Raw genomic sequence first — 23,793 nt, 5'->3', positions numbered from 1 at the left:
AGTTGTGGTTTGGATCAAGGTGGTATCAGTGGAGACAGGTGGTGTAGTTAATGCTGGTTACCTTTTGCACATAGAGCCAACATGATCTGATGGTGAATGAAATGTGGGGTCTGAGAGAAAGAGAGTGGACATGGATAACACACACCAAGGTTTTGACTTTTTTTCCAAAAAGAAAAAAAGAATGGAGTTGCTTTTAACTGAAATGAGGAAGACTGAAAGAGGTACTGGTTTGGATGGGAGTGTGTGAAATTTCATAAGGTCAGTTTGGGCCATTTAAATTTGAGATGGTGATTATAAATCCCAACAGGCAGTTGGATATACAAATCTGAATTCTCACTTGGAGTTTTGAAGAGGCAAGCTGAACAGGAACATAAATTTGGGAATTGGTTGGCGTATAAATGAATGGAGACTAGATAACCATGGGCATGAAAAGAAAAGTCCGAGGATGGAGCCCTGAGGTACACCACCATGTAGACGTTGGGGAAGTGAGGCTGAATCAGCAAGAGACTGAGATGCAGTAACAGGAGAGGCAAGAGGGAATCCAAGAGAGTGTGGGTCCTGAAGCCAAGGAAGAAACTGTATCCAAGAGGAGGAAGTGATCCGTGGTGCCAATTAAATTAAGTAATGCAAGGACTGACAACTGGTCTTTGGATTTATTTAGCAACATGGAAGTCATTGGTGACTTAAAAGTGCAGTTCCAGCTGCATGGGGGATGGTGGTGCGTGAAGCAGGAGGGAGGGTGGGAAGAGCCTGCCCATGTGCCAGCAACGAGGGGGACTGTTTTCGGTAGATAATTTGAAAACAATAATAAAACCAATTCCACTAATTAGAGGTGGGGGAGGTAGACAGATTCTTAAACTGGGTTCTGGGGGATTGAAAGGAGAGAAATTGGAGTGAGCAAGGATGTTGAACTTCAAGGGGATTTTGTTGTAAAGAGAGAAATAGGAAGCTGCTGGAGGGGAAAGAGATCAAGAGGGTTTTATTTATTTATGTTTAAAATGAAGAAAAGAGCACAATGTTTGCAGGCTGATGGAAATGATGTAGTAGAGAAGAAAATGTGATGATGCAGGAGAAAGAGGGGAGACGTGGTGGGGCAACGCCCTGGAAGAGGCTAGAGGAGAGGCAGTCGATGCAGGGACAGGACTGGGCTTCGCTAGGAGGCAGCCTAGTCATCCCAAATAATAGGAGGGAGGGCAATGTTTATGGGCACAGATGCCAGCGCGTGGGTAGATGTGGCACTGGGGACAGGGTGGAATTTCTCTTTTGATTGCTCCAATTTCCTCAGGTGAAATGGGAAACAAAGATCTAATAGATGGAGGAGGAAGTATTGGAGGATTAAAGAGGGAGAAAAGTATGGAACCATCTCTTAGGAGAGCAGGGTGGTGAATAGACACAGAGACATATGGCTCATTTAAGGTGAATTCTCATTACTTTAAAGGGAGACCAGTCAGCCCAGCAGTGCAGACACTGAGTAGTAGAATGTTGGACCTTAGCAAGGTTGTGGTTCCGCCAGGAGAGGGGACCGGCATTTGAGGATATGTGCAGGGGGATAATTACCATGGTTGGCTGTGGAATGTATGCTGGGTGCAGAGGGAGAAAAGGACATAAAGAGGGGTGAGAACAGGGGAGGGTTCATAGCATCAGTGGATCATAGGTCAGTAGGAATGAAGGGCTGTTGAAGTTGGGAAACTATAGGGAGTGTAAAGGCGAGTAGGAGGTGGTAGGGAGAATGAGGTGTTGGAGGCTGTGTTTATTCTTTTTGTGTTCATCTTTACTGTGGAAAGAGGGGAAGTCATGGTTCAAGACAGAACTCAGTTCTAGGTCCTCTATGATGTATCTTAATAGTACCAAAATGTGACTATCAAACCTAATGCCAATGCACCTTCCAATGTAAAGAAAAATTAAACTATTTTAACCTAGGTTTAGCATTCAGCACATATTGCTGTAGTGGGATCTGTGAAAATATGTAATTTATATATGGCTTATGAAAGAGACAAAACTTTGGAGAGGGCAGAACAAGGTAGTCTGGCAGTGCGATGAATAAAAGTGTCCTTCTAGAAGCTCACATGCTCTCCACACAGAAGCCATAAAACCCTAATTCACACAACATAGCCTATTGCCTCAAAGGGTCCCAGACTTCCCACCATACTTAGAATTAAATCTACCTTCTTAGCCAGGCCAATGGGGCACCAAGGCAGCCAATGTCTGTAGCTCTAGCCTCCTCACATACTTGATCCCCTCCCTCCCACACTCTACCTAGGGCCTTCTTCTCTGGCCTCAAACAGTATGATTTGTCCCACTCCATGCCTTTGTCCTTGCTATCCCTTCTTCCTGGATTACTCTTCCTCCAAATTTTCTCAAGTCAGATTCCCTTTTGATATTTAATCCTCAGTTCACATGGTGCCTCCTCTTGCTTCCCTGACCACCATTTCCAAAATTGTCCCCTCCCCAAGTCACAGTCACATCACCCACCTTGGTTCCTCTGTAGTACTTAACAAAGTGAGTAAGTGATTGCCCTTGATTTATGTGTTTATTGTCCTACCCTTGTGGAGTCAGGGGGTGGGGACTATGTGTGTCTTGTTGCTGTGATAACCTTCTACCTAAAAGAGTGCCTGCCACAAACTAGGTGCTCAATAAATACTTCTTAAATGGATAAAGGAGCTCAAGAATATCTGTTTTCAAAATCTCATCAGGCAGGTGTAAGAAGCACATGGAGGATGCCCCTCCTATGATTTTAAACTGGAGCTCTGAAAGATTCCATCATGCGTCCACAGTCACACCGAAGAAATGAGCAAAACCAGAACCAGGGTTGTGACCCTACACCATCATTTGCCTCTCCCCAAGTGCCTGAGGTCTGCTGGGTCTGTAGGTGAGTGTTCCAGAAAGGACTGAACTTGAGTCCTAGGAGCCACTGGGAATTTGCAGTTCTGGTTCTAAATTCGGGCTCCTCCTAAATGAAGCACCCAGGTACTGAGATAATGAAAAAGGTGAAAGGGCAAGAAGTTCATGAAGTTGGAGCCAAAGAGAAATGTGGTGCACAGACACTACTCACCTGAATGCCCCACTGGAGCCATAATATTTCTCGTGGCTGTTGGGAGCACACACATAGGCTGGATTGCTGCCACCGCCACACAAAGCACAAAGGCTGGAATCTGGATCAGACCCCGGGGCACAGCTTTGACTGAAAAATTCATCTGTGCAGGAGGAAACAGGAGGTCAGTTCTTCCTGCCTGTGTTAGCAAGAAAGCCTGAGAGTTTTGTTCCTAGAATTGTCTCCCTCTCATTTTTTGTTCTAGAATTGACTGAACAATCTAAAGGTGCATTCAGGTAGTTGGTACCATATTATTGGAAATAGGAACCTTAAGAAATTTTAAAAAAAGAGAGAGAGAGAGAAAAGTTGCAGCTGGAACGAAGTAAAGGGGGACTAATTAGCTGAAGTTGGGACAAGAGTCTGAGCTCACAAAAGTCCTCTCCGTCCCAGCACAGGAAGAACAGACATAGATTTAATCCTAAAAGTAGACAAAAATTGGAAGTCCTAGCTGGTTGAACCCGTTTCACATGTTTTCCAGTGTCTGCTGCCCTGCCCTCCTTTGCAAGGTCTGCCGGCATGACTCTAAGTCCAAGGAGGGGCTGGGAGGCCCAGCCACCAAGTCCTCTGCTGGGCTCCAGGGCACTGTGGTGAAGATCCACCCCCCTGGAACCTAAGTGTCTGGGGCAACAGTTATCACTCAAGTAATCACAGAGTGAATTCATGTTTTCCCCCTTGCTCTGGGGGGTGGAAAATGTGATTCCACAGACTGTAGGTAAAGGAACCCAATACAGACTGGGAGTCAAGAAGAGGTCTCAAGTTGAGAGGTGAAGAATGAATAGGAATTACCCGAGTGAAGGGCAAAGGAAGCAGCATCTGCAAAGGCCTAGGGTAGTGGTTGGGGGTGAGGGACCAACTACCTAGGGAGCTAATGGAGGAAAATGTTGGGAGAGGGAGGATTTTTAAAGGTGGACCACTCACAGCAAGAGTGAACGGGGAGGGAGCAGGGATCCAGACCATATGTGACCTTTTACACTTTGGTGTAGATTTTGTTCTTTACTGTTAGAGAAAATGGGGAGCTTCTGAAGGGCTTTAGACAGTGCAGGATATAGTCAGGTCTGCTCTTTGCAAGAATGGTCTGGCAACAGGGTGGGGGGAATCCAGGGCAGATGTGCTGTGCATGCAGCAGGCCACGGCAGTAGTCAAGGGGAGATGAGGGCAGCTTGGACTAGAGTAGCACAAAGGAGAGGTAGGTAGGTGGAGGGGAGAGAAACTGACACTCCCGGTGATGGGCAGGTATGTGGAGAATGACGCTTCCATGTTTCCAGCTGGGGCAGGTGGATGGACTGTGGGGCCCTCCACCAAGCGAGGCAGCTCAGCAGCAGGACCAGGCTCAGCAAAGATGGAATATTTCATTTCAGACAGGTTGAGCTTAATGTGCTTTTGAGATATCTAAGTAGATAATGTCAAATAGGCAGTTCATACATACATACAGGTCTGGAGGTCAACGAGAGATCTGTGCTGGGGATAAAAACTTGATATTATCAAAATATAGACATAACACTATTGATAGTGAAAGCGGCAAACATTTATCTAACGCTTGCTATGTGCCTTGCTGTCTACATACAATATTTGTTTAGATGGTGACCGGGGCTGTAGGCATGAGTGTGAGTGCTTGAGGACTGAGTTCAGAGTGGGGGGAAAAAAGTTACTTTAAGCAACTCGAACATTTATTAACCAGGTTGGGAAAGGGGGACTTTGTAGGGGTAGGAGGATAACCAAGCTTGTGTGTTTTCACAAAGCCAGGAGATAAGTGTTTTAAGTTGCTTTGAAGAAAGAGAGGTCATGGCAAAAAGGACGGGAGCCCCTCCAGTTAAGCAACAGGTAGGTCACAGTGGCCTTGACCAGAGTTCTTTGTGTGGAATGATGCAGAAAGCCAGAGGGCAGGGAGTGGGTGGGAGGCGAGGGGTTCAGACCAGGCTTTTAATAAGTCTGGCAGTAAAGAGGAAGAGAAAGAAAGCAGGAGCCGGAGGAGTATGCTGGGAGAGGGAGGATTTTTAAAGATGGAAGACATTGGGTGTGTTTACATGTTGAGAGAAATTGTTGGATATACCAGAGGGAGAAGTAATGACCAAGGGCATGAGGTTCTGGGAGGGGAGCAAGGGAGGGGCCCACACCTGAGTGCAGATAGAGGGATTGGCCGGGTTGTGGAGGGAGGCTGAACAGATGCAGCCATCAGGAGGCCACAGCTTCCGCAATGGGATGCTGAGGCGGAGAGGCTCTCTGGAGATTTCCAATGCCTACTGCTGGTGCAGATGAGATCATGTGCTGAGACAGGGTGAATGATGGGTGTGGGGTAGAGGTGTGTGGCCAAGTACAGCGGTAGGATAATTACTGGGAAGTGCAGGTGTGTGGAGCAGAGAAGCAGTGGCAGCACTCCTGAGTGCTGGGGGACCACTGAGGCCAGCGGCTACGGCGTTTCCAGTGGAACGAACTGTTCTGCCCTGTCAAATCCTCCAGCCATGTTCAGCTGCTCAGGTGCAGAGGGAGAGCAGAGCAGGCAGTGGGGTTCATAGAAGGGCTAGGATTTGTCAGATGGCTGGGGAAAGGAGGAGAGCCAGAGTCTTTTAGGTTTGGGCAAGAATGTTCCTAAAAAATGCCAAATATGGGAATCTAAGAAAGATGAGGATAAAAGTGAGAGATAAAGCACCTAAGGGCTTACTGGAGTAAGGTTTTCAATTTTAAAAAGTAGCCAGTTTCTGTGTGGCTCAATGGATTGAGTGCCAGCCTGCAAAGCAAGGGGTCGCTAGTTCAATTCCCAGTCAGGGCACGTGCCTGGGTTGCAGGCCAGGTCCCCAATAGGGGGTGTGCAGAAGGCAACCACACATTGATGGTTCTCTCTTTCTCCTCCCCTTCCCCCTTAAAAATAAATAAATAAACATCTTTTTTTAAAAAAAGCAGCCAGTCTATTTGGGGAAACAATGCACGTGTGTGGATGCGCACGCAAGCACGTGCGCACACACACACCACTCTTGCTTTGCAACCCCAGGCTTGTTCCCTGAGCCAGCTGCAAGTTAGAATAGGGCATTTCCCCAACATCTGCCCTTTGGGTCAAACCACTCCCTTCAAAAAAAAGGAGGTGAGGAGAAAGGGGAGAACTTGCTTAAGGGCACGTGAACCTCACCCACAATGTCTGTCCAGCCCTTTTATGCCATCCCTTGCCATGCGCTGAACTGAATTTCTCCCCTACACAGGCACAGGCCCAAGGAAGGGGCTGCCACACCGCCTCCCAGAACATGCTTACCAAATTTACAGGAGCCAGTATGGTTGTATATTAAGCCCATGGGGATGTTCCAGCCCGCAGAAGTGCCAGCTGCTGTGTGGCAGGACTTCTTGCCTCTCAGAGAGCTCCAGGTAAGGTGGGCATCTGATTTCTTAACCACTGCCACAGCATAGTAACCTGGCAACAGAGATACCAAGATGCAATTTCAATAGCTCCAGGGACTCCCGAAAATGTATTCTAGAGCTGATGCAGCTAGCCCTTGCCTGCCAGTCTCTCCAGGGAGGGGGAATAGTTTGAATCCCTCACCTCACTCTAGCAGAAGCCACTGCAAATAACTGTCATTATTTGTACTGGGCCAAACAGACTAACACTCCTGCTCCAGATACGCCTACATGTATACATTCACAAATATTTACACACATACTTCATATTTTTTCAATTGAATCCTGCTATAGATCCTTTTCTGTGTTATTTTTTTTTTCAGCAGTATATTGTGGACATCTTTTTCACTCAGTAGCAATTGATATAATGCTCTCATTCTAGTTAGTCCTGGTGACTCTAAGTTATGTTCCCCTGAATGGAAGTACAGTATTTTGTAATCCCCCTACTGGTGGGTATTTACATTGAGACCCATTTTTCCCTATTACAAACCACTTATGTATATAAATCTTTGTACATTTGAGTGTGCTCGTGTTTAAATGTTTCTGTTGAATAAAAGTCCGAAAGAAAGAACTTTAATGACTTTTGTAAAAAAAGTCATGTTTCTAATTTTCTAAGTTCACAATAACATTTTCTAATAATGACAATAGTTAAAAAGATTTTTTAGTTAATTTATTTTTAAAGAGAGGGGAAGGGAGAAAAAGAGGGAGAGAAACATCAGTTGGTTGCTTCTCACACACCCCCACTTGGGGACCTTGCCCCGCAACCCAGGGATGTGTCCTGACTGAATTGAACCAGCAACCTTTCGATTCCCAGGCTGGTGCTTAACCCACCGAATGACACCAGCCATGGCTCTCATAATGACAATTTAATTCTCTTCCCCCAATGTTAAAAAACATCTCTCTCTCTCCTCTTTCTCTCTCTCCATTCGCTTCCAAAATAATACCAAATGTCTTTGGTGGGAGGGGGCCTTGTTGTTCCTGACTCTAATGAGAACACCATTGATATTTCATGTATTCCTGTCCCAATATTATGTAACTGAATTGTGCTTATTGAGTAAGGCCTAAACTGCAAAGCTGAATTCCTAATATGATTGGAGTCATAAATCTCCAGAATTAGAAGATAATGTGGTTCACCATCATCAAACCCCCTCCCCTCGTGCGCGTACACACACACACACTCCCATTCTTGTGTTGTGGCTCAGGTTTCTATATATTCAAGCCTGAAAGAGTTGGGATTCAACATGGTAGGTGGAATACCTGTCCAGACAGTTACTTCCTAAATGAAATCACACAAGTCACTTAACATTTAGGATCCTAAATGTCTCCTCAATAACATGGTGACAATGATACCCATCCCAGAGGGTTATTTAAGATCAAATGTGCTAATATGAGCATATGGTATATTAGGAGTGGGAAAGGAAGGTTACATCAAAAGGTTTCCACCCATGTTGCAAGTGGCAGAAGAAGTACCAGAGCCCCCCTCTCAGTGAAGCAGATTCTCCCAAGGCTACAGCAAGCCCTTGCCTACCATCACAGCAGCCAAATACTGTTACAGAGTCTTCTTGAGATGTAACTCTGTCTGCACAAATGGCATTTATTGTCATCCATTATGTGTGTTTGTATGTGTAGCTTTTGGGTTAACCTTTCTCCATCTCTACTCAGATCTAACCTTCTTCATCACAGTCAGCCACCTTGAACTGTCTACTAAGCATCCTTGTTGACCTACATTTCCATATCACTGCATTTCGTGAAATTTCAACCACCCTTGAAGCAGCTAGAGTTCTTTCTGACTTCACATATTCTATAATCACAATAGACTACATGGCTGATGAAATGCCAGCTCTTAGGGTTGGAGATAAAGACAATTTGGAGAAAACTGTTAGCCATGAAAGCAGAGAAAGGAGAGGGACAGCAAACCTAGGGCTTGGATCCTGCTGCACTTGAATGGAAGCTGCTGCAGGGTGAGCAGCTTTGCATTCCTGAGGACTTTGTGGGAGGTGGTCAGTGCAGGGCCTCTGTGACCCTGTGTTTGGCAGGTGTTTGTGCTGTGGTGTTCCAAACCCACTCACTTACCCCAGCTCACCTATCTCATAAGAAACTCCAAACCCATTCTACCTGATTTCAAACTATAGTACAAAGCTATAATAATCAAAACAGTATGGTATTGGCAAAAACCCAGACACATAAATCAATGTAGCAGAAAAGAGAGCCCAAAAAGAAACCCTCACTTATACAGCCAATTAAACTATGACAAAGGAAGCAAGAATATACAATGAAGAAATTATCATCTCTTTGACAAGTGGTGCTGAGAAAACTGGATAGATATATGCAAAAATGAAATAAACCACTCTCTTATGCAATATACAAAAGTAAACTCAAAATAGATTAAAGACTTAAAAATAAGACCAAAATCATAAAACTCCTAGAAGAAAACATAGGTATTAAACTATTTGACATCAGTCTTAGTAATATCTTTTTGGATATGGCCCCTCAAGCAAGGGAAACAAAAACAAAACTAAAGAAAAAGGATGTCATCAAACTAAAAAGCTTCTGCACAGTGAAGGAAATGAAAATACCACCTACTGAACGGGAGAATATATTCACAAGTGATATATCTGATAAGGTGTTGATATCCAAAATAATATCAGAAACTCCTACAACTCAATAACAAACAAAATCCAATCTAAAAATGAGCAGAGGACATGAAGAGACATTTCTTGAAAGAAGACATACAGATGGCCAGGAGACATGAAAAGATGTTCAACATCACTAATCATCAGGAAAATGCAAATCAAAACCACAATGATTATTCTCTCACACCTGTTAGAATGACTTTTATCAAAAAGTCAACAAATAAGTGTTGGTGAGGTTATGGAGAAAAGGGAATCCCCATGCACTGTTGGTGGCACTTCATTTTGTGTAGCCACTATCGTAGATAGTACGGAGATTACTCATAAAATTAAAAATAGAATTACCATATGACTCAGCAATTCCACTTCTGGGTATGTATCCAAGGAAAACAAAAACACTAATTTGAAAAGATACATACACCCTTACATTCTTTGCAGCATTATTTACATTAGCCAAGATATGGAATCAACCTGGGTGTCCATTGATAGATGAATGGATAAAGAAGATGTGATTGACACATTCATACATGTGGACCTAGAGTGTATAATGCTAAGTGAAATAAAGTCAGACACAGAAAGACAAATACCACATGATTTCACTTATATAAAAAAATTTAAAAAGCAAACAAAAACAGAATCAGAAACAAAGAACAAACTGATGGTTGCCAAAACGGAGTGGGATAAAGGGATAAGTGAAAAAGGTGAAGGGCAATATAGTCAATAATAGTACAATAACTTTGCACAGTAACAAATTACTAGAGTTAGTGTGGTGAGCACATTGTAAGATACATAAATGTCAAACGTTATGCTGTGTACCTGAAACTAATGTAATATTGTATGCCAACTATATTTTTGACTTAAAACAATTTAAATTCAAAAAATAAAATAAAAAGAAACTTCAAATAACCACCTGTTTTCATCTCAGGATCCTTCATCACAGTTGTTTTAAAACCTTAATGTGCATGAGAATCAGCTGATGGCTTGTTAAAACACAGAACAGTGATCCCATCCTTGGAGTTTGACTCAGTAGATTCAAGGTGGGGCCCAAGAATTTTCATTTCTAATAAGTTCTCAGGCGATGCTAGTGCATCTGGTCCAAGTACTACACTAGATGGAGAACCACTGCTTTAGCTAATGCCAAAAATTAGTACTTCAGGGACAGATACAGACCCTCTCTGCCTATGTGGGGACAGAGACGGGAGAACTTGTCACCTCGTCTCCTATTCTAAACATGAGGTTGACTTCCCTGCTATTCAAGTCCAGCTGGCTAGAAGCTAAAGAGTGGTTTCAGTTTCCTCCTTATCTTCACTAGCAGCAAGGCCCCAGAAATGTGAGGAATAGGCTCCTGCCCCAGTGCTAACCTTCCTGCAGAGATGGGCAGGTGGCATGTGACAAGGAACAGTGTTGTTGGTGAGGAAGGACACAGTGTTTCCAGTCAGCCACCTCTTCTCAAGCCCAGGCACATTGACTTCCTGGCTGTGTGGCCCTGGTCAAATGACACAGTCCCTGAGCCTCACTTTCCCCATCTACATAATATGGGACAATTATACCCACATACTGGAGGATTGCTGAGAAAGCAAACAGAAATAGTGCGTGCAGGAGTCCCATCAACTATAAAGTACCCTACAAATAGTCATTATTAGTACAGCTTCATGACAGATTTGCTACTTAACAATTAACTGTGGTGTCTTCTTACTGTTTTCCTACTCCTCCTCCTCCCCCTTTCTTTCGCCCTCTCCCTCCTCCTCCTCCTCCTCCTTTTTCAAAACTCTAGTAACATTTATTTTTAGGGCTTTCCTCACTCTTTTCCCAAGAATAGGCCTTTACCCTTGAGCCCCAGTGTTACTGATTCTGGCTCACCTTCAGTGAGTGTATTCACACACTTAGACCCAAGCTGCTCGTTGCCATCTTTAGGCACTAAAAAAGAAAGAAAGAAAGAAAGAAAAACTACTGAGGTACGTGACATTAAAGTCTCACAAACTCATTCAAAGTCATGAGTTTCTCAGTCATAAGAGTTAAGAATAACATGAAAAGAAACACCAACTAAGGAGTTTTTCATTGGTCATTAACAACGGTAAGATTTGCAGTCCTGTTTTACCTTCTCTTCCCCTGATCTTTGCCATCTGAACATTAGGTTTCACCCCAGAATCTCCCCAATACTTAGGCAGATACAGAGAAAGACAATGGGGTGCTCTTTCAAAGGGAGGCAGAGACCACCGAAGATCTTGACAAAGATCTTTTTGCATTTGCTATGTGATTAAAATCATCCTGACATCTTTCTTCCCTCCAGGGTTCTGGCCTGTGGTAGACAATCATTACATTCTTGCTATGTTGGAGAGCCAAGAACCAGTTCATAGAATCAGAAAGACCTGGATGCTACCTTTATCCTACCTTAGACACAATATTTATGGTAACTTCTCTAAACCATAACTTCTCTAAGCCTTAATTTTTAACATCTGTAAAAGACATATCACTCTGTTTCATTTTGAAGGATAATATATGGCTTCTTGCTCGCTGCCTAGCAGATGAGGTGTCTAACAAATGCTACTGGTGAAATCCTCTTCTCCAGCTTTATGTTTTTCATGTTGGCAGATCTCCACCAAAGAACACGACCTTGGGGCCCCACCCTTCAGTCTTCCAGCGCAGCTGGCGTGAGTTAATTTTGGGTTAGTAAAGTTGGCAAAAGGATCTAGGCACACGTCACTCAGTCCCTTCTTTCTTTATTGAGGATAGTGGGGAGAGGGTGGTTTAGAGCTTCTCACCTATGACAAAATGTTTTCCTCTGCCCTCAGCCGTGGGGTTAGCCAACAGACCTGTTCTCCTGAATTAGTGGGCAACTCTAACTCAATTGCAATTTGACAAGCACTGCAGCCAGCTCTACACCATGCCCTCCCATATCACTATTTCAGTAATAAAGGTGTTATTTTTCTCTTTTTTTACCTAAATCCTATGTCTATATCTTAATTGGTTCTGACATTCAGGAAGGAGGGTGTTATCTTCTAGCTCCTGACAACCCAACAATAGTTGTTATGATCTCAACAATTAATTAAATTATTTCCTCATCTCTAAGTCCATGGCCCAGAGGGAATAAAACAGCAAGAGACACTGCCATCCACTTACTGTAGTTCTCGGCCAGGACAGGCACCAGACCACACTTGCCCGCTGTGTAGATAAATCCTCCCTCTAAGCTCATGGCATCAGCTTCTCCTTTCTGAAGTTAAGAAATAAATCAATGGCACAACAATGAAGTTGTTATCCTGTCTCACTAACCCTCAGAAGTTTCCAACTCATTGGCTTCATATCACATATCCTTGTGATTACTAAATTGTGTATCATCCAAAGCTGCTGCCACATAAACAGAGGTTTAGAAAACTGGACATATATTTGGCCTGTTAACCCAGGAGAAAGAGTTCAACCCAGGTCACACTCTCTGGAGTCTCATGAGGCCCATGCTGACTGCTGGACATGCCCTCACTATACTTTCACTATACAATTGTCACTCAACAATCCACATGGCCAGACTCAATGACTTCCTTTATCTGTTTCTATGAAACACATTTTCTTCTGTAGGTCAGAGTTCAATTGTCATCTCATAATCCCTAGCACAGCAAAGATTTTTAATAAATAATTAATTACCTTACTTCAATAATTCATTACAGGCATACCTCAGAAGTACTGTGGTTTGGTTCCAGACCACCACAATAAAGCGAATATCACAATAAAGTGGGTCTCACAAAGTTTTTGGTTTCTCTCCATGTAAAAGTTATGTTTACACTATACTCTAGTCCATTGAGTGTGAAGCAGAATTATTTCAAGAAAACAGTGCACATACCTTAATTTAAAAATACTTTATTGTTAAAAAAAAAAACCCACTATCATCTGAGCCTTTAGTGAGTATTAATCTTTATATTGGTAGAGGATCTTGCCTTCAATCTGTAAAAAACACCCAATATCTACAAAGTACAATAAAGCAAAGCACAGTAAAATGAGGTATTCCTGTAATAATTAACTTGTGGTTTTAATCAACAAATTTTTCCAACAGAGCAAACTATGTATACTTACAGTCATAGATAAGGTCATCAAGAAAAAACACACAGATACACACACACTTTTTGCTTTTGACCTGTTAACTGCCTTTCTAGAAATCTGTAAAAAAAAAAATCTACAACTTAAGACAGTAGTAACTCTATAAGGAAAAACTGGCAAAGCCCTTACTATGTACCAAGGCCTTTTCTAAATTCTTTCCAGTGATAACTTCATGTATTCCTCACAAATCCAATTAGATAGATAGTATAATTTTTCCTCTTTCATACATTAGTAAACTGAGGCAGATAGGGATGAATAATTTGTCCAATAGATGGTCACTAAGACTTAAACTTAGGTAGTTTAATTTCTTAGCTTCTGCTCATAGCCACTATGCCACAAGCCTTCAGCACCTGACTAGTCCAAAGGACACAGCTCTAAATACTATTCTACACACATTTTTTCATCCATAAAATAAGTGAAACATTTACTTAGGCTTATCATGATGATTAAATGAATTAACACAAGAGGTCATAATCAGAAACCTTAGCTGTCATTAATATTAAAGGCATACTCAGAAATACTGATGACTAAAGGACAGAAGTCTTCACTCCCACGTTATCTATAAGAACAAAGAATTTGGAGAAAATTCGTATACAATTAGAAATTGGTTAAATAAATTCAATCAGAAATACTTGGTGGAACATTATGCAGCCAGTAAAACTTATTTTAAATGAATACGTCATTACCTAAGAAAGTACACCAACTATACTCAAGACTTCAAGTAATAAGAACAATAGCTAACATTTATTGACTGCTACTGTAAGCCAGGCAATGTTAAGAGGGCTCAAATTTGTGTAAACCTTATAAAAATTGACAAAGTTAAGAGACTGTATAAATTACATGATCTTAATCTTATGGGCTGGTCCCAGGGAGGTTTACCAAAATTAGGATCTTCTTTCCTAAGAAAGATTGTCTCCTAAGTTTGTCAATTTTTCAGTCCTTTTATGTATAATTTTTTCTAATCACAAAACTATTATTTGTCCATAAAGAAATGGAAACTTATTAGCACAGCTTCATAACTCAAAAAGTATATGATAATGATCTCTGAGTTATGAAGTTGTGAATGATATTTATTTTTCATTTCTCTTCCAGCATGGAATATTTTTTATCACCAGAAATCATTAAACTTTCAACCAAAGGACTGAAAACGTGGACTTGCTTTCACAATCCACAAGGGCCCTGACCATACCCTGGGATGTCACCGACTTTCTACAGGTCTTAGGCAGGACAGTGCTCAGAGCTCCCTGGTCACCGGAGCTGAGTACCAGATGAGTTTGGGCCTTGGGTTGGCTCTTCGTTTCTGCCTAGCCCTGAGCTGGAGGGGCTGGTGGGATGGAGTGGGACGGGGCTTTGGAGAGTGGGGGGGAGCACACAAGCACCTCAGCCTCATGGCTGATGTGGAGGTGTCTGAGGAGACTCAGCAGAAGTGCCACGTGAGTGGGTATGCAAACCCAGCTGTGGAGGCAGGGCCTTCCTCACCACAATGGCGGCAATGCAGTCCTCAGTGGTCTCTTCCATGGTGCACGTTAAGATGCCACCACTCACGCCACTCCAGTCGTCACACTTGGCTCTCTCATGGTGGCCCACTGCGCACCACTGCACTCTCCGGGAGTCTTCCACACCTAGGATGGGTGGAGAAGAACCAGAGATCCAAAGGACGCTTCAAGATGGGTTTGCAGTTTTAGTGCCACCAGCTGCGGAGTGGCTGCCCAGTGGGGTCCCCATCAACAGCAGCAGAGTCTCATGCCTACATCACCACTCATGCCTGCCTGTCACTGTCCAGGAGAAATGGGACCTCAGTTCTCAGAAAGAACAGTGGAGGCACAGCAACCTTAATCTGCCTCCTGACCTCACCTTCTCAGGCATCACCTTCCCAGGGAAGGCTTCTCTAAGCACCAGCCCCGCGCAGAGCCTTCTAGGGTTTTTCTTACAGGACTGGGCTCTCCCATTCAGGGAACATTCCCCAGCTGGCAGTCAGGTGTTCTGTTCTAGGTGGGCCTGCTTGCTCTTCCCTCACCCAATGTCTTTGCTTAGCCCAGGATGCCCACATCTAACCCAGCGGTTTGGTAGATGCTCAGTAACTATTGGTTGACTAAATGGAGGAGGAAAAGGAAAGAAGGAAGAAATAGAAATTCAGAGGAATGCAAGAGATGGATTAAAATCCTCTGAAATTCTAGTTCTTCTGAGGGTGGCAAAGACCATATTCCCACTTCAGTTTAGGTGGGCTATTTTCCCTTTGAAATGGACCCTTTCATCGTTGAGTGCGGCAACTCTGGTTAATACAAAGAAGGCAGAACTATTATTACTTCAAATTGTTCCTAATCTGAAGGTAGGTTTCTCCCCAGCTCAACAGAAAATCCCCTCATTAACACCCAATGCAGCTGGTAGCTTCCCTGGGCTCTGCAGACCTGTGAAGTTTGGGTGAGGCGAGGCTTGCAGGTACTGGGAAAGCCTCTACGACCCCCCATCCTGCCTCAACGCCCTCCCAGGACCTTACCACCTGCCATGAGAGCCTGAATGGTAGCAAAATACTCATATCCCAGGTACAGTTTGACATCCATCTTAGGTGGGACTCTTAAAAATCCGTGGGCGGCGTCTGTAAACAGCAGGTCCTTCCCATAAGGAGAGCCAAAGAGCTGGAATCCTGCTGACTTGTCTTTTCCAAAATGTTCCTGTTAAAAGGATAAAGCAAACAGTGAAGGAGGAAGGCAGAGGGAAAACAAACCCCTAACCAGACAAGAACAGGAAGGGAAAAAACAATGAGTGCCTGAAAGTGAAGACAGTGGCCAAGACCCTCCGAAGTCCCTGTGGCTCACGGGATTCTCGAGCCTCTCTCCAGGCAATGCTTTACCCAAACACCAGCTTGTCTGCCTTGTGTGGAGTCAGGGAAACTGCCAGCGGCTGCCCCCTGATCCATACGGCTTGGGGTCGTTATATGCCAAGCAGCTGCCACCTCCAGAGCTGTGCTCCCACAGGGCGTCAGTTAAGGCTGCCTCACTTCTGGCCGCCTGAGTGCCCCAAGTGGCTCTAGTGATCTTTCCCCTGGAGCAGCAGGTGACCCAGCGCTCTGCCATTGAGGCTGGAGGTCAGGAGTCCTGGGCTCCTCTCCCACCCCAGTCCTGCCACTGAGGGATTTCCGGCAGTCCCTTTACCCTCTGGCCTCTGGGAAAACAAAGGCCCCTTTGCCTGTGACTTCCACTGACTGGCCCAAAGCTGTTCCTGACTGTTCTAGGTGGGCCTGCTTGCTCTCCCCTCACCCAATGTCTTTGCTTACCCCAGGATGCCCACCTACCACACACTCTTTCCAATGTCCGTCTGCTTTTTGCTTTTGCAGTGGCTCTGTGTACACTGTCACCTGCTGCCTTCTCTGGCAAACCTCCACACTCCCTTGGTGTGCACACAGCCTATTCCTCGGGGCCCAGGACTCTTCCTAGATACACCCAGCAAAGCAGTCTTTCCATCCTCTGTGAAGTACATACTCCATGTCTCCGAGGTTGTGCCATCCCATCTGGTGATCATTTCTATGTGTCCACTTTCTTTGTGAGCAACTCAAGGGCAGGGCTTTGTTTAATTCCTCTCTGAATGCCCAGTGCTGAGCAAACAGCTCCGACAGGTCTGGGACTGGCTAATGAGTGAGGACAGACTAGGAAAGACTGCCACCAATGCAGGAAAGAGAAAGGGATGCTCATGGAGAGGTGACAGCCACTGAGGGAAGTCAGGAGGGTGGGATCCCGTGCCTGTGGGGTCACGGGAACACTTCATGGCAGCAGGACAACGTGCACTGCATCCTGAGAACCCATTTAGAACTGAAAAGAATACAACGGGGCAATGAGGAACCTCTGCAGAGTCTTTGGCCCATGAAGTCGATGATGGCAGGCAAGGGTTTTATGGCCTCTGCTGTCTCTAACATTTATAGACTGAGTGGCTTGTTAGTGAAGAGGAGGATGTGTGCTGCTGTTCCTGCAGTGTCCTGAACCCAGGACTTCTAGAATGGCTGTAAGAGAACGAAGGAACATGCCCCACATCCAACCGGAGGCTCCTAAGGCAGAGAGAGAGCAGTGGATTTCGTACCTGGGCCTGGTTGAGAAGCTCCCAGATCAAGTCCTCCTTGCCACCCACGCTTCGGGCCACGACTGCACTGGAAGGGACTCTGCCCAGGTGACACTCCTTATATTTGTCCACTGGCTTCCGGAGGTTGTCTCTGCAGAGCAGCTCATACCCATCCCTGTCAGCCTGGTTTGCAAACGTCTCTGGGGAAAGAAAGCCGAGAAGAGCCAACAGAATGCAGGCAGAGCCATCAGCTGTGGTCCCTCCTCCTCACTGATTCACAACGACTTGACCTTGCTGAAACAGTTTTCTAGGCCCAAGATGGAGCCGCTCCTGCCCAGCATGTCACGTTAACAAACCAAAAATTAGGTAACTTTCATGTCCCTGTACTGCTCTGCTTGACCAGAAGTGTACTATCCAGCTAATCCAACTCAAATGCCAATCTGGCTGTGGGCTCTATACTTCTTTCTTTGTTCTTTCTCACCCCAAACAAGGTTGATGACATGGCCCCAGCTAATCAGATATTTCCTGTGTGTCTCTTCCTTATTCTTTAGTCTTTGTCCTATAAAAGCTTTCTAATGCTCCTCTTCATTTTGCCCTTTTCCAAATGGAGGCTGCCCCCTTCACGAAGCATTAATAAAGTGTGTTTATGTCACCAAAATAGTTTTATTTAATCATTCTCTTAACAATCCTAAGGGGAGTGAAAGAGAATCTTCAAATACATTTTCTACAGATGAGGAACCTGAGGCCAAAGGAGATGCAATGGCTGGCTCTCATTGCAGACAGACAGGGCTGGGAGGAATGCTTGGCCTGAGGCTCACCCACTGTCCTTCATCCCTATGGCTCTGCTAATATGAAAGGTGACAGCAAATGTTTGCTGAGCACTCATAGCACACCCAAGACTGTGCTGAAGTCTCTCCACGTTCTTTGTCATTCAATCCTCATAACAGCTGGGGGAGGCCAGTGATGTGACTATCCCATTCTAGAGAAGAAGGAACAACCGCAGAGAGATGAACTAACTCATCCACCTCACTAATCTGAGGCTGACACGTGGCCATGCTAGGACAATCCAGGTCCCCCACTCTGCAACACTTCCCTGAAGGCAGAGCCCACCAGGGAAAGGTGGCGGAAGAGTCAGGGGATGGACAGAGGCTGAGGAGCCCAGTCAGGGTGTTCTGTAGGGACAGAGAAGGACCAGAAAACCTTGTAAGAAAAACAAGCTCTTTAGTTCCCATTTAGTAATTAAAAGATGTTGTGGGTTGAATTGTAGGCCTCTCCCAAGATTCACATGTTGAAGTCCTGACCCCCAAGACCTCAGAATGTGACCTTATTTAGGAATAGAGTCATTGCGGATATAATTAGTTAAGATGAGGTCATGCTGGAGTAGGGTGGACTCCTACTCCATTATGACTGGTGCCCCTATAAAAAGAGGAAATTTGGGCACAGACAGACATGCACACAGAAGGAATGCCATGTGAAAAGAGAGACAAAGACTCGGGGGGACGTGACGAGAAGCCAAGAAGCACTGAAGGCTGCCAGCAGACTACCAGAAGCTAGGAGAAAATCATGGGGCAGATTCTCTCTCACAATCTTCAGAAGAAAGCAACCCTGCCAACATTTTGATTTTGGAACTTTGCCTCTAGAACTATGAGACAACAAATTTCTGTTGCATAAATAGATACTTCGTTATGGCAGCCCTAGCAAACTCATATAAAAAGTCTTTGGGGTTGATAAAATCGCAAAAGAGAAGGAGTTACAATTAGAGTTCTTGTGAGTGTTACAGTTTTAACTGGGTGTGTCATAGAGAAAATACATTTTAAATCTTTATATTAAAAAATGTAAAATGATTTAGTAATGTTAGAATTAAGTTAAAAGATTTACTATGATCCTATAGTTTCAGAAAGAAATAACTTTTCCACCTCAGTCACTTACCACCAACATTCATTTTCACCTCTAAAACCCAGTAGACAGTCTCTCATAAACTTCTACCTTTATAAGGGGTGTGGTATCATAGCAGACAAGTGACTTTCAGCAAAGATAAATCAGGATGGTCTGGGACAACCTGTTGTTTCAGAAAGTGAGGATGTTTTCAGATACTTCAGGGTGAGTGTTTGAAGATACTCTTCTCTAACGTAACCATAGTAACTTGAGCAACCAGAGAAGATAACAATGACAATTATTTGGAAAAACTTGCTCCTGTGAGATGAAAACTATAGATGACCCCTCTAATTAAAATTATTGATTATAAGCTATGCATCAATTACTAAAATGCTAACAAACCAGGTCAATGTGTAGTAATGAGGAGACTGTGAATTGTAAATGGCTAAACAAGAGAACAAAACACAGGAAACTCCTATTTTGTGTTAGAGAAAGAACTACGTAAGGAAGAACTAAAGCCCATGTGAAAAGTAAGGACTTAAAATTTTCCTTGAGTTAGCAGACATTAATTTTCAAATGAACCTAGCATAGTGAATATACACTTGGTTTTAAATGTCTTAAGTGGTACAAGTGTGTTCTGTATCTGATAGAAATTTAATGGGTTACAAAACCCAAAATCTGTAACCTCAGCGTATCTGAAAAAACTATTTTGTTTGTTTCTGATAAATTACTCAAAACTCGGGAAAGATTTTTTTTTTAAATATAGAAATAAAGAAGGAATACATTTTTGTCCATGGTAATAATGCTTTTACAACAGATTTAATTGTACATGTGTCAATAAATTCTGAAATAATTATGATGATTTGTATGTTTGCTGAAGGTATTCAAAGCATTTAGGAGCTGTTTATTATAAGTAGAATGTGATTACATTTGAAATAGATATTTCAGTGACTAAGAAAATTTTATTATTGAAGCTCAGTATGTTTTACTAGGTGTTAAGTAATGTTTAAATGTTCAGAAAATTTGTTTAGTAGATTTACAGACTGAACAAATAGAGCACTAAACGGTGTACAAATAACAAAATTATTTTTATACAGAAACTCTCCTAGTTCATCAAAGATCTTGTCATCACCCACCTCTAGACATAGGGAAACTTTCAGGAAACAACCAGTACCCCCAGCCAGGGTGTGACACACAGGATTCTCGCTCTATCCAGCACTTACCTAACACGGTCATATGACTCACGAAGCCCACGTCCCCCACACCGTGCTGCAGACACCTGAGGAACAAGACAGCTGTAGTCAGGCCACTCTCCAAGACAGGGCCTCGCCCTCCCCCACGCGCCCCCTCTGAGGTTCTGCCCCAGCCACAGGCTCTGGAGCCCCACAGCCGAGCCCAGGCCGGAAGCAGGTAGGAGCCCTGCAAGCCACATCCCAGGGCAGCTCTGGGGAGGAATGGTGTGAAAGTAAGACCCTCACCTCCCTCTTCAAAGCAGCCAAAAGCAATAGATTTTTTAAAAAATAAATGTTAAAAAAAATAACATATAGAATAAAAACTCTGGATAGCCTTGGATCCCTAGCCAATTTGGCTTTAGTTTTGAGTGGTAGCCATTTCTCTTACTACGCATGGAGTCGGGAGAGGTTCCTTCATGGGGCTGAGAGAGATGTAGGGAGAGGCAAGCACATGCCGCCGACATAGGGAGATGCTCAGGCAGAAGGAAGCAAACTGGGAGGTCCTGGCCTTTAACCCAGCTAGGAGTCCAAGCCTGTGTCTGTGGATCCCAGAGCCCCAGGGCCGGATTACCCCTCCACCTTCCAGGAGGGTCCAGGAGGGTAACATAGGCAGACCTCAGGCTTTGGGGAGATGAGAGGGGCTCCCACACAGAAAACTGTTCCACAGGATGGTTAGGAAGCACTCAGGACCCAGACACTGGAGGTGGCCTGGGGCAGCCCTGTCTACTCCCTGCGCCTTAGTTGCACCATCTTCAGAGTGAGGGGGTGGAGCAAGGAGTCTCACTCACTTGAAGGCACCCGAGAAGCCAAAGTATGGTTCGTGGTTAGAGAAGGCACACTTGTTGGGCCCTTTTCCCGCACACAGTTGACACAGTTTGGGAAAGGCTGAACCATCCGCACCGGGGACACAGCTGCCCGCGAAGAAATTGCCCACTGCTGCTCAACACAGAGAAGTGGAAAAAAGGGCATGAGCCAGCCTGGCCAGAGACAATTACAGCTCCCAGCCCAGGCTCATGAGTGAACTGAGAGTGACCAGAGCAAAACCAGCATACCAGCCCCAGCTGGCCTTTAGGAATGCTGCCACCTCAAGATCAGGGGTTCAAAGGGGGATGGGTTAATAATCCCTGTCCTTTCCCTGCCCTTCCCCAGAATTAGGACTGTGCCTGCCACCAGCAAAGGCCTGTCTCAGGTCGCTGTCAGCTCCCCACCTGCCTTGTCAGATTGGAACAGCTCAGAGAGGTCTCTTCTGGAAGCCCTGCCCAGAAGATGCCAGACCCGGCTGGGCAGGTGCAGGCCTGCATGGCCAGCAGATGGCCACCAGAGAGAGCTCCAGCAGAATGGGAAACCCATGAGCCACAGAAAGGAAAGCACCCCAGGGAGTGGACACGAGGGCCCAGTGACCTTGGACCTGCCGGAACCCTCTGTCAAGCCTGATGCTCTTGCGCCCACTCCTCCAAACAGCCTCCGCTGGGCTGTGGAGAGCTAAAACTCAGCTGACAGCTCCCAAGCGCTGCTGGTAGAGCAGACCTGGCCAGTCTAAAGCTGGTTAACCTCCCACCTCCACCCCAGGAGTCATCACACGTGACACCTGATCCTGTCTGCGTGACCTCAGGCTGGACTACGTGGGAACCTACAGAAGGGACGTCTGCCTGAGGACGCTCACCCTCCTGCCCGCTTACCTTTCTGAAGAGGCTCACGTGGCTCAGGCAATTCCGGGTAGAGTAAGCCTATGGGGATATTCCACCCTGCGGACCTGCCTAAGCCCGTGTGGCAAGACTTCTTGCCTTTGAGCTGGTTCAGCTGGAAGCCGCTGCCCTTCTTCACCACTGCCACAGCATAGTAGAAGGTTTGTGGATCTGCAGACACAGTGTGAATGGAAGACCAGCAACCTGGGCCTCAGGGAAACACTGCTCAACACTGCTGGGCTCCTGACTAGGGTCTTATGTTGGGTTGGGTCATAAAGAGGGAGGGATCAGGATGAGTTTCCTAGGCTGGAAGGGAAAGAAAGGACCACAGAGGGGACATTTGTAATAACCCTCCAGGCAAGCACGGGCAAGAAGCCACGTGCACATGTGCCCTGAATGATTTTTCCTACCCTGGCCCTGCGGGTTGTCTGCCTACATCTACCAGCCCGAGCCTACCAGGAAACTGGAGTTGTGGCACGGAGGCCACATTCCTGACTCCAACTATTTCCTGTCCCCTGTCACAGGCCCAGGGATAGTCCGGTTACTCTCGGAAAAGACACAAGGCTGTTGGGACTCCAAGTGTGTGCTCCAGCGTGGTCTCTCCTGTGAATGAGGCACCCGTGGTTCTTGGAGACTTCTCTTTACAGCTCTGAACCCGAATGGTTCAGGTCTGGCTGTGCCCAGCCTGCTCTGTTTCTCCAGGGAGCCCCTTTCCTGGCCCAGGAGGTCAGTGTTAGCACCAGTCCTCAACCTGCCTAAAGGCAGAGAGGCCTCGAGTTGTGCCTGTGGTGGCCAGGAGGGCACCTCATTGCCCACTCACTCTTCTGTCACCTGACTAAGGAAAACAAGAGTCTACCCGGAGAGAACAAGCGTCTCTCAGGGGAGAACAATGGCCACAAACTGCCTCCAGGTTTCCCAGGGAAACGTACCTTCTTTGGAGCCATAGAACTCTGCCACTACAGGTTTCAGATTGTAGGGAGCCAGACCCGCCTCAAACACCAAACCTCCATCCAGTGTCACAGCATCTGCTTCATTTGCCTGAAAGGAAACAGACCGAACACCAGTGAAGCCCTCCCTTCTATGAAAGCCCACCTAACCCAGGTGAGTGGGGGCAACTGACAAGGCTTCTTGGATCTGGGACCGGAAACCATCAGCTTGGCCACATCACACACTAAACCAAGCTTCATTTGGCTCCAGCGCCCTGGTGAGGGAATTTGGTTGCCATATTCCTATTGCTCCCACATAGAGGAAGGAATAGATTATTTTTTCCCCCGATGAGAAGCCTGGCTCCTGGCCCAGAAAATCATTTGTGATCTTTTAGGATCACCTGAGTTATACAAGCTTTTCCTAGCAGGCCTCGTGGGGGAAAGCTGCCCTCCCCGCTCCAGATGGGGCGCACAGCCCATGCATGCACTGCAGGCTCTGAAAGAAGTTGCAGTCAATGCCTCGGGTCCGCCTGCCTGGCCATGCTTTTACACGTGTTTACACTGAGAACCCAGGTGCTTCCTTCTGGTGACCTCTTCGTCTCGGTCCTCCTGCTGAGGCCTTCTTGGAAGTCACTGTGAAGCCCCCCTTATGGGCGAGTGGGGATTTGATGATACTCCCAGTCTGCTTCAGTGTTCAGTAGTGTACCCTCCTGCCCTGGGTCCGTATAACTGCAGGAGTCTTTCATGCATGGATTTAGCGTTTCTCTGGGTTTTAACTCTTGCTTTACTCTGAACTAAGTACTAAATGATCATTACTTCCATTATGGCTCATTGTTC

At 45.3% G+C, this 23,793-nt stretch overlaps 1 protein-coding gene across 1 annotated transcript in view; it reads right to left on the bottom strand.

Moving 5' to 3' along the window:
* Positions 1-23,793, bottom strand: part of LOC129088078 (inhibitor of carbonic anhydrase-like) — a 40,066-nt gene that overhangs the window by 6,075 nt on the left and 10,198 nt on the right. Inside the window, exons 3-13 of the mRNA XM_054595220.1 lie at positions 22,960-23,068; positions 22,025-22,201; positions 21,134-21,281; positions 20,337-20,392; positions 17,260-17,438; positions 15,686-15,860; positions 14,668-14,810; positions 12,223-12,313; positions 10,963-11,019; positions 6,333-6,488; positions 3,053-3,194 (exon numbers count right to left, since the gene is read on the bottom strand). Of these exons, the coding sequence (XP_054451195.1) occupies positions 3,053-3,194; positions 6,333-6,488; positions 10,963-11,019; positions 12,223-12,313; positions 14,668-14,810; positions 15,686-15,860; positions 17,260-17,438; positions 20,337-20,392; positions 21,134-21,281; positions 22,025-22,201; positions 22,960-23,068 (1,433 nt within the window). The remainder of the gene's footprint in view (positions 1-3,052; positions 3,195-6,332; positions 6,489-10,962; positions 11,020-12,222; positions 12,314-14,667; positions 14,811-15,685; positions 15,861-17,259; positions 17,439-20,336; positions 20,393-21,133; positions 21,282-22,024; positions 22,202-22,959; positions 23,069-23,793) is intronic.

The sequence above is a fragment of the Pteronotus mesoamericanus genome, unplaced genomic scaffold, assembly GCF_021234165.1.
Source record: "Pteronotus mesoamericanus isolate MK-2021 breed Mesoamerican mustached bat unplaced genomic scaffold, CSHL_Meso_final scaffold_54, whole genome shotgun sequence".
Taxonomy (NCBI): domain Eukaryota; kingdom Metazoa; phylum Chordata; class Mammalia; order Chiroptera; family Mormoopidae; genus Pteronotus; species Pteronotus mesoamericanus.
This window is presented reverse-complemented; position numbering and strand designations above follow the sequence as displayed.